General features: G+C 39.8%; 1 protein-coding gene across 4 annotated transcripts in view; it reads left to right on the forward strand.

Moving 5' to 3' along the window:
* TSPAN12 (tetraspanin 12) overlaps nucleotides 1-16,851 on the forward strand; it is a 45,336-nt gene that overhangs the window by 20,202 nt on the left and 8,283 nt on the right. For all 4 annotated transcript variants that reach the window (XM_056339896.1, XM_056339895.1, XM_056339898.1 and 1 more), the window contains 2 exons: nucleotides 10,127-10,201; nucleotides 14,564-14,671. In XM_056339896.1, coding sequence (XP_056195871.1) covers nucleotides 10,127-10,201; nucleotides 14,564-14,671 — 183 coding nt within the window. The remainder of the gene's footprint in view (nucleotides 1-10,126; nucleotides 10,202-14,563; nucleotides 14,672-16,851) is intronic.

Here is a 16,851-nt window from a genome sequence, read left to right on the forward strand (position 1 = left end):
TCACCAATTTTTATTATACCCCAGTAATTTCACATATAAGCAACTTTCTCAAGAAGATAAACACAGAGCTTTTTTTTTTTTTTTTTTCCTTTATGGATTTCTAACTTTCAATTCAAAGGTGAACTGCTTGAGGAGATGCCTGTACTAACGATTATTAGACATCTTTTTGCCTTGAAATGAAACTTCCCTGTCCAAACAGGATTTGTAAGGTTCATACAAATTGTTAGATATTGAGATCAGTTTTGGTGATGCCACAGTGTCACCACAGAGCAAAGATGGGCTTTGCAGGGGTGGGTGCGCTCTGCAGGGCTCCCGGCACGGTGGGGTGGACTGTGTTGGTCCTGGGGTTCAGTGCCGGCCTCTCTGTCTGCATAAGGATGAGGTGCACTTTGTTGACCTCGTCTTCCCCTATGTAAGTGTACAGGACAGGATTGTGTATATACTTCAAAGACTTTTGCAGAGAGGCAAGTGCTTTGAAACAGTGCCAAATTTTCTTAATTAGGAGAGGGAGTTTACAGAGCAGAGACACAAGGTGCCTAGCGTAATGGGGAGGTATTTTGAGATGAAGGGTGCTGCCTGCTGACCAAACCTCAGGCAAGAGCAGCTGCTTGTGTGAGGAGTATGGAGGGAAGAGTGTTGGGGTGGAGGAGCGTGATAGGAATGGAGCTGGTGGGAGTGTCCAGGTCTTCTTTCAAACGCTTGGCTTAAATCCAAATGTTTGCTGTGCTCATGGTGATGATCCGCTTCTTTCACCCTAGCACTTAGCAGCTGCCTTGAATGCACAGCCACGTTATACCAGAGCAGAGGCAGCATAGTACTATTTGGTGCAGTTATCCAGTGGCTCAAAGTAACAAGAACTGTTCAGCCCTTTGAAATTTTGAAATTCAGGGAAATGCCTTTGACTCACGACAGCAAGATTGGACAGTGTGGTTATAATGCTGTCAATTGAAATGTTTTGGGTTTTTTTTTTTGGTGTACTTCTACATTAGTGAAGACCACTTACTCATCCTTTTGGAAAAAAAAAATCACAGTGTGAAATTAAAAGATAAATATCTGTTGACAGTAGTAATTTTATGGTTCCAGAATGTTTTCAGCATGAAACATGCTGCCTGGATTTCTGTCACACGCTTTTTACTGTGTGCTGTGCTTTTAGGCTTACCTGTGATGGGGGTGACTACCTTGCCTGTTCCTGGGGATGTGTGGTCCTGAGTATTGGTTTTCCTAGGTGTCACTATGTGTGGCCTCATGATCCAAAACTTTTGGAGCAAGCCTTGTTCCTTTTATCTTCTTTGTTCCTGTTTTCCCCTATTCCCACTTGTTACACTGTTAGTACTGCTTCCACCCTCCAAGTTCTTGAAAGTCACCGATACCCAGGGCAGTAGAAGAGACTGAAATGGCACCAGAGCTGAAGAGGGCTCTGGAGTGGTACTCCCTGGTAACAGAGGAGGGAAGATAGTAATAGAAAGATTGGTCAAGTGCAGTGACGGAAGTGGGTACCGGGAAGCTATTGAAAAGACGGGTTGATATGACAGTACGTTCAAGGGACTGGGGTTGTTGAGGCTAGGGAGCTGGGAGTGACACCAGGATGGAAATGAGGGATGCTGCATCTTGACTGAGAAAAGAAGGTGGGGAGCTGCTGGGATGATATGTGGTCTTGCTGCTGTAGTGCTTTTTTTCCCCTCTGTCCTTTCCAGCTCCTCTTTTCTCATTGCTTGTTTGCCCAGCTTTTTCTCTGGTGAAAGGAGTAGGGAATGGGAGAGTCCCTGAGGGCAAGGAAGGAGTAAATGAGTAAACAGATCCACAAAGCTCTGCAAAAATGCCCCTGTCTTGTCTGAAATACAACCCAGCCTCACCTCTGGGGCATGCCTTGGCACTGCAGTTCAGCTGCATTCTTGCTGCCACAAATAGAATATGGAGTGGATGTCCTGTCAGGTAAATTTATCTCTTTTTTTCTTACCTAATCTTGCCCTCTTGACTAATTAACCACAGAGGCACTTTGCTGTGTGCACAGAGGCTGCGGTGTGGGTTTTATATCTAAGAGCACTTTTTCAGTCAAGGTGGTGAATGTTTGAAGCGTTTCAGGGCATGCTGAGGCAGAGTTACTGCATGTATCAGCACTGATTTGGCCTGTTTTGCAAGGAAAAAGGATTTTCTTGACTAAAGAACCATTTTTATGGTGTTTAATTTCCTTAGTAGAAAATAGAGGGGGTAGAGAGATGAAGGAAGATGTGTTTCAAAAATCTGTGCAGAACAGGAAACTTTATTTTTTAATATAAATCCTATGAAGTAAGTGAAGAAGAAAGGGGAAGGGGAATATGGTAAGCTGTGAGGATATCTTTACTTATGTCCTGTTCAGTACTTTACCATGACCTTTCAACAACCCTTATTCCTTGGAGTTCATTGACTTGAGGTAATTGAGCCTTGAGCAAATAAATCCTAATAGTTGTCTGATGTGTGCATTTGCTTATTTCCAAAGTAATACCTGTTCCCTTGTATAAGCAGAGATTAACCATTAAAGTAAAAATTTAAACCAGGTCATTAATATGTCACAGAAGAGTTGAGGCTGTGAACAATGTTCCAACTATTCATAAATAATTTTGTTTAGTTTTTAAAAAAGCAAAAGGGTCAATCAAAAGAACACTTTAGACAAATAAAATGTTCATTGAAAAAAAATATCAGAAAATCAGTTATAAACATTTTATATAAGTAGTTACCACTTTTTCTAAAACTCGGACTTTGCAAAGGTCACAGGCTTTAAGACTGATAAAATTTTGTGATCTAGGAGACTAGAATCTATAAGTAATAGAGATATTTGGCCATTTTGCTGTGGAATGTATTTCTTTTGAAGAACTGGATGGTATTCAGTAGCTAATGTAAGTTGGTGGTTTCAGGCCATTTCCTTGTTGACTTGTGACTGCATCTCTCACAAATTTCTATGTTGTCAAGCAAGTAAACCAAATTTTAAATTGGAATGACAAATGAACTGTTAATCCCTTCAGGGCAGGGCTGAGGGAGCTGAGGAGGGAGGAAGGGAGGGCAGGGGAAAGTTTGAGGTGCCGGAGTGGATAAACAGAGGATTTCAGTTTCCATGCGGCTTGTCTGACTCCATTTAATGAGAGTTTGCTCCAGTTTTAAAAAAGTATAGCTGGATTAATCATTACAATAACCACATTAGTTTGTAAACTGTAACAAAAATGAAGGGAACCATAGCCTGTAACTTACTGAGGGAGGAAGGACTTCTTACTAGGTTTTGCACAGAAAGAGTCTGGTTCCCATGGGTGATGTAGCAGTGGTGGTCATCTGACGTTTCTCAGGGTGCAGGCAGATGTCTGGATGACCTGTGCCTCAGAAAAACAAGGCTGATGCTCTCAGGCTGTTAGCCATTGGGAAATGCAATGCACAACCCTCTTAAAATTTTCTGGCATTTCTTTTACATACCATATACTCTGGTCTTTTAGAATTCTGGTAAGGCTTAATTCTGCAGCAGCCTTACCCTTGGAATATCCGTCAGCCCTTGCCCTTGCCCCTCTTGCCATGTGGACCACGTTGCTCAGGAACGTGATGTGAGCAGCAGACAGCAAGTCTGAAGAGGCTGGACTTGCCGATCAGCTGCTCTTCATTTGGTCTGACAAAGGGGTTGCTGTTTCCTTTGAGTCTGAGGGGAAAGAAATAAGTTTTATGTCTTCTGGGAGAAAAGAAAAGCGCTTGGTAGGGTAGTGGTAATACTTGAAAAAGGATGTTTATTAAATGGAATACAGAGCACATGAATTCATTAATTAGTACACTGATTCTTCAGAAAAAGGCACATTTGCTCAAAAATGGAAGCATTTCTACAGTCTTCTAGAGCAGATTCTCCAAAAGCTTCAACACCCTCCATGCTGGCCCTTTTCTTCACCATGTTGCAACTTCTGACTCCAGTCATTAGCCCCGGCCTGCCATTGCCATTTGCTTTCACATGCAGAATGCTGTCTTGCTTTCTCGCTGTCTGGAAGTGGGCTTAAGAAGTCAGTATTTTGAGTGTGTTGTGTGATGGGTTCTATTTGTTCTGTAGAAATGAATTTTGTAGGCTGTGAAGTCTTCAGGTTTTCTAGGACGACAGTAACAGAAGTGTCATGCAACATGCAAACCAAAAGGTTTGAAGGAGGAAAAAGATCAGTACATGTTTTCAAGACTCTTACTTCCAATTCACAGTTCCAAGCTGCAAACAAAATGGTCAGACCCCATTTGGTATGAGCAGGATCAAGAGAGCATGACTGTGTATGTCTTTGGGTCTTTGTTTCTCCTTGTCTGTGGGATAACAGTCCACTGATTTTACAGGTTATAGTAGCTGAATGCTGATGAGGCATTCCACAGGTCATTGGGGAAAAAAATTACCCAACCCAGCTGGCAGACTGAAAAAACCCCCTGTGGTATCACTTCAGGAATGTACTTGGGTATGTACGCACGGCTTTCCAGTGTGACTGCCCTTACCTGCCCGGGCTGCTCTAGCACCAGCAGGCCATAGTGACTCCTTGGTCACTAAATACCCTAAGCCGTCAGATTTCTTATGAGGGCTCCTGCTCTTAACTTAATTTCTAGCATAATACTTACACTAGAGCTTGGAAGGGCAACCTCAGTCATGTGGTTTTCGTAGCTGTGCCAGTGCGATTGTCACGGCGGTCGATAATAGGACACTGGGTATTGACGTTGCCCTGGCTATCGCACTGAAGATGGCTACCGCAAAACACTAGAGTTTTAACTAGTTTTCCTTTGCTAAATGCAATTAGAATGTAATGCTTCCACTGTCAAAAAATCTCTGAAAAATTCCATGTTCTTGGAAGTATTTTGGAGAAGGGCATTTAAACTGGGGATTGGGGTGGGGGGAGGAACAAAATGTTTGTGAACTCCCTCCATGTACTGTGTTTTCTGAAGTCCCAGTTTTTCCATTGTTCTGTTGCCATGTTTGTAACAAAAATAGAACATTATTTTTCACCAGTTCTTTTCACCTGTTGCCTGAAAAGCATAGACAAGTTATATTAAGTGATTAATTGCAGGAATTGTGGCACATTCAAGACAAACAAAAAATCTCTAGACCTACACTAAGAGTTTTGTATTGCATCTTTGCAGAAAACAAAAAACATTGTGCTTCACGCTTTATATTCTTCCCTGCAGTTGCCCACAATTGCAACAAAAAAATCCTGTACTCTGCAGGATAGAAAGCATGAGTGAGAGATTGTGTGTTGAGGTACTTCATGTGTGTGCTGTTCAACATTATTCTCTGAACAGAATGGGAGTTGTTGGAACAAACACCTTTTAAACAAATGCAAAATATCTGAGATTCAGTAATTGTGGCCTTTGTGTTTGGATTTACTATTTTTATTTGTGTTTGTATCTAAATGGTTGAGGTGATGAAGAAGGAAATGTGTTCCTGTTATGTATTTGGTGGTGGTGGTCGTTTGCTTAGTTTGGTAGAACAAACAGGATAACCAAAAACCTGTTACAATTTAATTTGGATAAATTAATTTTGCTGTTCAGTTTTTAGCCTTAGGTGGACAGATTCAAAGACATTTTGGGCATATGCCAGAGCATATATGGTCTCTGTATGAAGCACTGGGGGGTGTGTGTGTGTGTGTGTGTATATATGGAACTTGTGCCCTCTTATGGGATGCCGCTGTGGTGTGCAGGAATTTTATTCAGACTGAAACTTTCGATCCTATTTAGGCAATCCAAACAGATTTTTCTGAAAATAGTTTTGAATTATTTTGATTTTTTTAATATGTATGTGAAAATACCATGTATCTTTCGAGTACTTTATCAGGTTTTAATAGCCTTTATGCAGAAAGCTATCTGAATAGCCATCTGAATTGGCACAAAACCTATTACTTCAGTGCTAGTCCCCGGTTTTGTTTGTTGTTTTGTGGTTTGTTTGTTTGGTTTTTTTTCCTGCATTTTATTGTTTACTTGATGGTTACCTCCCTTCTATTGTGGAATTTCATCATTATTGGATTTCCATACAATATGTTCCACTATCCCATTGTCCTTTCTGTCTTACGTATGAATTCTCTGTAGAAGTGGACTTGCAGTTGTCTGATTTGCACAGGAGCATGACCTCTCTGGAGGCTGTTACAAACTGTAGTAGCTGAATATGATCTGGTAGTATTCATTGTGGTGGGTTTCTGTGCTGTTGATGTGTGTGGTTTCTGCACTGGAAGTTTCAGGGCAGGATGAGCTGTGGTTGCTTTTACACCTGTACCATATGAAGAGTATTTCAGCAGAACAGGGTCTTGTGATTACATAGAGAATATCTTTAATATCTTCCCTTGGACCTTCATCCGTCTGTCTTTACATCTCTGAAAGTGGTTTTCACAGTAATGACTTTGTTCCCACTTGTTTCCTGTTTACTCTTGCACAAGAAAGGGAGGGGAACAGGATTCTCCTGAACAGGGTCCCCAGTTCCTTCACCTCTGTTTCAGGACTGGTGTGTTGGAAAAGTACAGTGGTTTAAGCCTCTGCATGCTGTCAGCGCTGCAGCTCTGTGCTCTGAGGATGGAGACACGCACACATACCCATTCATTGCTGCAGGAAAAAAAAAAAAGCCAGGAGCTTGTGCAAAGTTCCTGGTATTAGACAAGATGCTCCTGTTGGAAGCTACTGCTTTGCTGAGCTGCTGCCTGCCTGCCTGCCTTCCTCCCCTGTGGCCAGCGGTGGTGAGCAAGCTTAATGAGGAGGATGCTGGAGAAGTAGCTCCTGCTAGTTGACAGCATCCATTTGACACTGCAGGGATACTGGAGTTCAGGAGGATCTTGGCCACATGTGTGTTTGTGACTTACTGAGGAGTGTTACATTTATATATTTTTTTTTAATTGACAAATATTTTTACATGGATTTGTTACTTTCAAAATAGTGTTGTCTACCAGCATTTCAGTCACTCAGCTTCTCTCAAGGAAGAAACTAGCTTTTTCACAGCCTTGCTGGAGGAAATCCTTGGGTGAAACTCTCTGCCAGGTTTGTAACAGGATGAAGCCGCTTCAGTTTTCTGATGGCTTTGCATAGTCTCACTAGGGAAAGAATGATAGTGATTAGCAATTGCCTACAAAAGAGAAATGTTAGAAGTCTGCAGGACTTGACATATGAAAGGTCTAGTTCTTGAAGTGATCATGACTTTGCATTAGTTGCTTGTAGACTTTTTTTATTTTATAATAATTTTTAGATATGTAGATACCTGTGTGAAACCATTCACTCCCTTCTGTGCCTTCCCCAATTCTAACCTCTCCCTGCCAAAAAAAAAGAATAATTTAGAAAATATTTCAGTGATGGCCAAGACTGATGTTAGGGAGATTTTGTATAGAAGGTAGTATCAGTGACCTGCTGGCACAGTGTTGAGTGTAATACAGAATAGTGCTCCTCAGTGTGTTAGTCTCCTTTACAAAATGTAGCCACTCAGCTGACAGGAAGAAATATAAGCCTTACTTCAAAACAAAGTCCCTGTTTCTGGCAAAAAGCAGAAGTGTGTAAACGCAGAACGATGCATTTATCATTCAGACTCCAGTGGGAATTTAATTGGGGACAAGGAATAAGCATTGAAGCCAGTAATAATTTCTGTATTTGAAAGATGGAAATTAGGGGTAATAAATTTAAGTAATGGTTAGAGGGGTTTTTTTCCACACAACTTCTAAAAAAATTATTTGGTTTTCAAACCATTACATTTGGAGAGAGGTATAATATTCCCCTTTAGTAGCAGGGTGAAACTGAAGCTCCTGTGTGCAAGTTTGGTGTGCCTGCAGTTGCTCAGTTCTTAGCGTGTGCTTTCATGTGTGTAAACTCTTTGTGTCTTTTTTTTGTCTTTTGCCTTATCAGTAGATGATGTGCTTTCTCAGGACAGAAGGCTTGATTCTGCAGTGCCCAGATGGGTTCAGATGTGCTAGCTGGGAGTGCTCAATTCCTGGCAGACCCAGAAGTCTTTTATGAGTGAATCTGGCTAAATAATTTTCTGTCCTGGGCTGTATTCAGTAACTGGAGAAAATCTTGGGTTTGGCTCTTCTGTCTCAACTGCTACCACAAACTTTCTTAACGATATGCTGACAAAAATGAGGAAGTCTCAAATGTTAAGGCTGGTGAATGAATGAAATGTTACAAGGAACTGCAAATAAAGAGTTTTCCAGAGAATGCCAGATGTATACCCCCAGATGTATCGCTTTCACCATGATCAGTGAGTTTTGTATAAGGTCTGGGGACAGCAGGTAGTCCCAGGCTTGTTACTCAATTAGAGTATAAAACCACTGATTTTTTTTTTTTTCACAGCTGAGAACTCAAATTTGCCTTTCATCAAAACATTTAGTTGTTCTCACTCTCAGAAATCTCAGTATTAGCTGTGATTTCCTTAAACATTTTTTGGTATGAATTCAAAGAGTTGAAGCATGTGGCATTCTTTCCTTCTTTCAAAGCGAATACTTTGTAAAGAACCCTTTTCATAACTTGCAGGCACTGCAGCGATAGTGGATACATTGTCTAGAAGCTCATAAATTTATTTTTTAGAGAAAGCATAATCGTTCTTACAAGGTAGGACTCAATTTTTTTCCTCTTTTCGGAGGATGAATGTATTGGTTATTGAAGGCCTCTACTGGTGCTCTGTGTGAACTCATAATGTTGATTTGTAAGGATATGTGATGTCTTGGTCAGCTACAACGAGGATGCAATGTAACATGATGGAGACTAGGACAGCTGGACCTCTTCTTTCAACACCATCTTTATCGAACAGACCTTTGCAGGGAGAGGGTATGAGTATAGGTTTCTCTTGAAAGTTCAGATGAATATTTTTACATACACATTTTTAATTTGGCTGTTTGTGTCTACAAACCTAAATCAGGGAGTTAGATTTGACCAGCAAATAGAAGACACTGTTCAGTAGTTGCCAAGGTATCTGTGAATTACAGTGTTCTAGACAGAGTAAATGAAAAAGGTGCTGTGTAGATGACTGTTAAATCCTAATATTGTAGATTTTTATTCTCTGTTTTAAATTATACAACTTATTGACCCTTTAACAGAAAATAAAAAAACCCACTTATCCTTAGTACCTGTTTTGTGTCTTTTATACCTGTGCTAAATAGATTCAGGAATGAAATTACTAAATTGGAAGCCTTTTGGCATGTATCCTACTAATGGAATTATATACTTATTCTATTCTATTTTATATTGTGATGGTGTTTCTTTTGATTTCTAAATAAAATGAAAATCCATGAAGACTGTAACTTTAATTCTTGTGTACTGAGAACAAGGGGGAGCTCAGTCCATTGACATGGAAGAAAGTTTTGAGTCAAGAATGAGTGGAACTATACTACTGCTTTCAATAAAAGTTAAATGGGTTACTTTTAATAGAGAACACTAGTTAAAGCAGTCTTAATTTCCATGCAGCTTTATCCTGCAGTTCAGAAAGGGTTTGTTGATGCTATATGGAGGGATAGTCCTTTTCTTTTTAATCATAGCAACCACTTTTTCTTAACTGTCATTACCAAGACCTGTACAGGTTCTTCATTTATACACCTATTTTTCTATTTTGAAATAGTTCAAGTGTTAGATCTTGTAATAGACAAAGATATTTCAGTCCATCTCAATAAATACATGTATGTTTATGCCTGATCTCAAATATCTAAATCACTTTGATTTGAACATAACTTTCAAGAACCTTATTTGCTTCAGTCTTTTCAATTTTCTCTTCTTTTATTCTTCTTTTTCTTTTTTCTTCCCCTTTTTGGCTATTTGCATGATTTGGATATGTTGCTTAAATGGACAGAACTGAAAAAAGAGATTTCTGTTTTTTTCCACATACATGAAGGAAAAAATACCATCCTCTGCAACTGTTTTCATGATAGCCTTGCACTCTTGGGCAACAAGGAAATGAATTTATTTTCCCATTGCAATGTTCATATGCTTTATGTTAAGTTAGTAAGAAATGTTACATGACAAACCTTTAGAAAGTTTGCTGCGTGAATTTTTAATGTGTTGGTTACAAAAACGTATTTCAGATCTCATGTCTTCAATCATGTGAGATGTTACTAATGTTTTGAGATGTCCTTTAGTATTACTGAGTCCTTTTTTTCGAAGTTAACCTGAGTATCAAAAATAACTAAGACTGTTCTGTTTTCTGCAGTATTTTGGAAGCTTGCTTGTAATATTCTGCGTTGAACTGGCCTGTGGTGTTTGGACCTACGAGCAGGAAATAACGGTGAGTCAGAAAAGGAGGCTGTGTTTTTTCAAGAGAAGAAAACAGAAATTTCCATTAGCTAGCTGTTTTCTAATTGCAGTAGTGTTTATCTTTGTTCATTATTCCGACAGTCTAATTTCAAGCGGCTGCCTTTTTTTTTTTTTTTTTTTTTTTTTTTTTTTTTTTTTTGTTAAACAGAATTCTTCTGGGAAAGCTTTTCTGTCTGGAAGGTCCTATTTGGGTTTCTGTCCACCCTCTCTTTATTTGAGAGCCAAATCCTGCAGTCCTGATTTAAGGACTTTATTTATTGTTAGTTCTTGCTTAGGCAGGTTCTCATTGAATTCGTTGGAAGTTTTGAGGATCAGGTACAAACTTCAGCCTTAAGTATTTTGAGAGAGGAGATGTAAGAATTTGAAGGGGTTTTACCTCAGAAGCTCTTCATCTTTTGAAGAGCTATAGCGGAGTGTACCTTGTAAAAAGACAGTGTGTTCTTTCAGTAGAGGACTTGTTGTCTGCTGAAATCTTCACGCTGCCTCCACAAGCTATAAATGCCAGTTTTAGGCAAAACATGTCTTGGCTATAAAACACTCTCATCTGTAAACTTGTTAAGAGGTTTTATCTCTGTCTAGTGTTTATAGCTGTACCAGCCTTTAATTTTCAGACTGAAGACCTGTAGCCATCATGCAAGAAAATGGGTAAGTGTTGAGCAGAAATTAAACTGACATGTTGTTCTACTGGCTGCTATATCCTTACGTCTTGTACTTGCTGTGGTACATTTTTATGAATAGACAGACAAATAGTTTCTCTGAGCTGCCAAGATATGCCCAATATACTGGACTTTCCAACAGTGAGTAGTACATACATTGTAGTAAGATGGGAAAGAGCCTTCTTGATACTTACAGGGTACTGGGACAAAGGAATTTCTGGCAGATTTGAAGTCTGAAGTTATGTGGCAGCACTTTGCATCAGCATTCATTCCCTTGTAGTACAAATTCCAGAGGGGTGTTCTAATATCATAACTGTTACGGCTGTCCCTTTACTTTAAATGTCAGCTTACATTGATGAATTTTAAAGTTGGAAATGCAGAGAAGAGGCATGCTTCATCCTGTGGGCACAGCTACCCTCTGCAGGGGTTTTGCCAAGGATGACAGTTACAACTAACATCTGTCTTTCCACAGAAATCTTGCCAGCAATAACATAGCCTTCAGTGCAGTGGTACATGCCTCCTCCAGCCCTCACTAGTCGAGAACCTGAAGTTACAGTGTGCTTTAGTGTGATCCCCCAAGCTTTCAGTTACCTGCTATGCTACTGAAACCCAAACCTGGGACAGTTTGATAAAAGCTGTCATAGCCCTACCATATGTTAAGGCACTGGTTATGCTGCTTCTGTCCAGAAAAAAACACGGGTCTCCTTGCACCCCTTTGCAAAAAGAAGCAGTGCTGAGCTATGTGTCTGCACCTTCTGCAGTGGGTCACAGTGAACCCAGATACTCCATGCTCCTCTGGTTCTTCCTCTTTCTCCCAGGAGTCCAAGTGTATGAACATGAGCATGCAAACACAACAGATAAAAATCTGGTCAGCAACTGCTTTCATTTTTTTTTGTCCCTATTCTTCTCTCCCTTTATATATATTTTTTTTTTTTTGGATTCCGATAAGGAAATACTGGGATTATTTTGTTTTCTCTTTCCATTTGATTTTGTCTTCTTAGTGTCTTTGTTCTACCACTGCTGCTCTTTGTGTGATGAAGTGGGCCAGTCTCAGGTTTCTCGCTGCTGAAACTTGTAGGGAATGTGGCAGCCTGGAAGAGCACAGCATTTTTTGCAGTCATTCTTTCATATCTGTGCAAGTCACTTCCCTAGAGCTTGCTTTCTCCTATTCTGCTTGATTAAGATAAGAGTCCCTTTTTATACCCGTGGGTGTGATTTGATGTCATGTTGGTTTCAGTGTAGCATGAAATCACATGAGCCCCTGGTGGGTTTCAGAGAATTGGTTGGCATTAGTATAGGTGGTGGGTGATGTTGTCAAAAATGTCACTGAGGCATAACCACCTCTGCTGATCCAATATGAGCTCTCCTTGGCACGTGGACAAGATGCTCTAAGAGTCCTTGTATAAACAATTTTCCTTCCAGCTCATGATAGCTCTCAGCATGAAGTGTGCCTCATGACTTATTTATTCCACCCACAAGACTGAAAAGCCAGTGTGGGTGTACAGCTTACTTGGGCATTGGTCAAGCCTTGATACTCATTAGAAAAATTATAATGAATAAGTAGATCCCAATGGCAAACAGAGCTTTGCAGAATTTATGCTAACACCAAGCCAGCATCTCTAGTTTTTGTTTGTCTCCACACTACGGAAAAGTGTTGGCGTATAGTCAACGAAATGCATCTCAACATCATGTATAATTGTGCAGTATTGCATGCATGAGCTGAAAGAAAGCTTATTTTATAGATACATCAATGTCCTTGGTTTGGTATGTTGGCATTCTTGGAACCAAACAAACACAGATTCCAGTATTCATCCTTAGCTCCAGAATTCAAATTGCCTTCCTGCAGTGGGGTTTCGTTTGTTTTGACTTGCTTTTAATTTTCCTTCTCTCACTTCTTGATTCCGACCCACACACCCCCACCTCCTGGCTTTGCATTGTTTTCATAAAGAAGTTGAATGCCTTGTGTTACGTGTGTAACCTTGGACCGCATTCAACTCAAATAAGATAATAAAGAAATAGTCTAGCAAATAGAAGCTTAATTGCAGCAATATCAAATATTATCCAAAGAAGGTGGAGTGCTAACTTCCAATGCAGTGCAAAGAGAAATGCATTGAATAAAAACCCAAATTATTTTATTGTAGTGACCAGTGTAAATGTTTGTGGTAGAAATACTCTGTGATACTTTTTTAAGTGTTTTTAGTACACTACTGCTACCACATTTTTCACATAGACAATTGTGAGTTCAGTGCTTTATAGCTTAAGAAATAATTCTGCTAAATGAAAGGTGTGTTAAATTTCTGGGATATTATTAATACATTTATTATATATGGAGCTTTATCAGGGCATCAAAAATGTAACTAGCAGCAGTAATGAAACATTATCAAATGTTCTTATTTGGATTACGGGGTCAGTCAGGCAGTGATTGTCCCTCTTATTTTTGTAGAGCATCTAGCGCAACAAAGATGAGACTCCTTGGGAAGTATTGTGATAATTTTTTTTCCCCATAGATAATGTTTATTACTATTTGTAAAAGGCTTTTACTGTTCACTCAAAATTGAACAGGATAGTTAAGTCGCAGCTGCTAGAGGAGCTGGGCTCCCCTGCTCTCCAAGTGAAAGCTGATATTGCAATTGTGATTTCTTTCACCATGAGTATTAAGGCTAATGGGAACGAGGCAAAACTCTGCATGAATGGTATGTGTGTCTAGAAGGGTAACTGCAAAGTCTTCAACTCCTTGTTTTAATTCGGCACACTGAAATTTCTGCTGCTGAACAGAAGTTACTTACCTTGACTCTTAACTGCATTGTATGCCAGGTGCCATAGAACTTGCTTCTGTTGTTCCTGACAAATTAAAAACTGAGGGTCCTAGTCTGACAATGGAGAGCACTAGCAACTTGCTTCTGAGTAGTCAAATTTGAGAGAAAAATACTTCAAGAATCCTTCTTTCAGAAGAAAAGGTTTACACGTCTGAATGTGTGCAAAGAAAAAAGTTCACAGGTCTCACTGTCTACACTTCATTGTTACTGTTCTTGAGCAGGATACTGAAATCGAGTACTTTCAGGATACCTGCATGCAGGGCTCCAGGCAAAACCAGAAAGCCACTGAGAAGACTCTCAGGGTAGAATTCATCTCAGTTTTATATATTTTAGAAGTCAGATGTTTAAACCTAAGTTTGTCACCTTAGGCAGTGAAATGAGTTTGAGAATTCAAGAGAATGATACGCGCTCTGTTTAAAATATATATCTTGAGATGAATTGCCCCATGTGGCTGCCTGTTTCTAATGACTAAGACAACAACAGGGAGATGCTTAAACTGGGGCAGACAAGTTGCATCCCTGATGACTTGGATGGGCTTGGTTAAAGTTTTTTACCAGGTTAAAAAAAATCTGGTAACGCTGTAATCAAATCGTATCCCATTATCTCTGAATCTCTAAAAAATGCCGCTCCTTTTTCAATGTACGTTAAGTAAAGGATATAACTAAATTTTTCCTGATACTTTAATAAAGCTCCTAAAGTTTCAATGTCAGAAAAATCAAAGCACTTGTTTTCCTGTTTATTTACATACAAGGTTATTTTGGCCGTTGCACTGGAAAGATTTTGGAATAGATGGAAGTTCTGGGTTTGGATCTTCAAGCCAACTGATCTGTTGTGTGCATTGCTTTTCTTTCCTCGCTCCAGGTTCCAGTGCAGTGGTCCGATATGATCACGCTGAAAGCCAGGATGACCAATTATGGCCTACCTAGGTACCAGTGGCTGACACATGCTTGGAATTTTTTCCAGAGGGAGGTAAGACAACAGTTAATTCATGAGGTGAAGTAATACGTGCTTGGCAAAAGTTACTTATCTGCTAAAGGAGAAAGTTTCGGTTTAAGTGAATAGGTAAATAAATGCAAGTTTGTTTCATGTGAAACCCTGTGTAGTGATGGTGTCTTTTAACATCACGTGATATCCAAGTCTTGAACTTTGTAGGCCCTAAATACACTAAACCACAAGCACACAAAGAAGTTGTTACTTTCAGTTAAATTGCTAACACTGTCATCTTTGCCAGTAAGGTTAGGACTTCAACGCCTTTTAGGATTATTATAACATTTAAGAATATGATGTGTATAAAATTAAAAATCTGCAGGTGAAGTAAAATGAACATTTCTATGTGCTGTTTTAATATTAATCTGTGTTTCCCTTCCTGTAGGCTCTGTTAAGTTTCCTTCCGTGGAGCTGTCATGGTTAAGATATGTGTTTAGGTAGAAATGAGTGGGAAAGGAAGTTTCCAAAAAGATGCCCACACTGTCTCTTGGGCTGTGGTTTGAGAAAGTGATCAGGGTTTTTATTTCCTTTGACTGGGAGGTGTGGGAAACAAATCAAAAAGCTTCCTTGTGTATTCACAGCTTTGCCCTCTAGCCTACTAAAATTCAGAACGAACTTCAGAAAGAATGAAGTATTATGTTGCAAAAACATGAAATTGCCCAAGGTAAAACCCATTAACTCCAAATATAACTCACGTGCAGGAAGAGAACTTTTTAAATGCCTGTCATTGTGCTGCCCTTGTTGAAATGTTTAAATCTATCATTGTTGCACAGATTTCCTGTTAGTTTAAGCGTTTCCTGGCAGCACTTGAGTAGTCTGTATTTATACTAAAACCTGAAATAGAGAGTGAAGACTAAAGGAGGTTAAACACCCCCCCACCCTCCCCATTCCCCTGCACTGGCTATGCAAGTGTCTGTGAAACAGTAATTCTCCATACACAAGTAGAGTGTTTGTGTCTGTTCTGTACCTGAGATAACATAATCAAATGGTCTCTATTTCCTTTAGTAGAGCTGATACTGTATTTTGATTTAAATATCTAAGTTGATTAAATTAAAAGCTGCCTCTTGTCCCCCTGGTTGTTGTAGTGTCATCACAATGGCCATTTTTAATATGAATATTAGTAATGAAACTTCAGCTATGCCTTAAGTCTTCCAGGGGAGGAAAATGTTCCTTTTAGAAGTTAGGTTTCCTGTGTTCCGTCTCTGACCAGAGGAACGATTTGGGGAAGGTCTGATGTGAACTGACGTGGCTCTTTTGCAGCTCCTGCTTAATTGGTGGGCTCTCCTTTTAGTTCAGTCTACTCGTAAGTCAGCCGGTGGATGTCAGAGCCTGGTACGTGCTTTGTGTCTGAATGAGCACAATGCTTGGGGCCCTCCTTCAGTCAGAAGTACAGGTTTTTTCCTAAAGATAATATTTGTAGTTGCAACTTTGTTCCCAAAGATTCAGCCCTGATCAGGTTTGTGCTCCTGCTTCTGTATCTTTTAACATCTGAGAGAGATGGGAAATGTATTTTCTGCCTAACCCCTTGGCTAATCTAGTTATCAGGGTTGTGGCTGTGCTAAGGAAGGTGGGAAGGATCAAATGAAGTCAGGAAGGAAGACCTGGGCAGTGAGAAAAAAAAGATTTGAGTAAGGAAAGGATATTTAATAAGGTGGTCTTTGCAGTTACGATCAGGAGCCAAAGCTTGAGCTTCCCTTAGAAAGTGCTATGCTGGGAGAATTTTGGCTAATGAACTGATAAAGAGAGACGTGAAAGCTGTGGTGAAAAAGGAAGAAATGAGATTTGTAAGAGGACTGGTGAAGTCAAGGCACAGGGTCACAAATATTCTCAAGCTCATGGGTCGAAGGAACCAGGTGATGACTTACACTCAGGCTGGTACTGGAGAACATCCAGACAGAAGAAAGCAGCATCTTGTTCCTGCAGCAGTGCTGCTTTTCCCTCATACTGAGTCCTTATCCAGTGCTGAAGAAAATCTAATGTAGCTGCTTCAGCCCTTTTTTATGTAAAAGCAGCTTGGAATGTGGTAAGCTGGTCATTTGGCTCTAAATCTCTTATTGTGCTTTGCAGAGAAGACAGGTTGTTAGTCCTGGTGTTTTTTATAGCCAATTATGGCTCATCTGCTTTGCAGCCAGACTTCTTCATTTTATGGTTGATTCTGTTGC

This window comes from Falco biarmicus, chromosome 5 (assembly GCF_023638135.1).
Source record: "Falco biarmicus isolate bFalBia1 chromosome 5, bFalBia1.pri, whole genome shotgun sequence".
Classification (NCBI taxonomy): domain Eukaryota; kingdom Metazoa; phylum Chordata; class Aves; order Falconiformes; family Falconidae; genus Falco; species Falco biarmicus.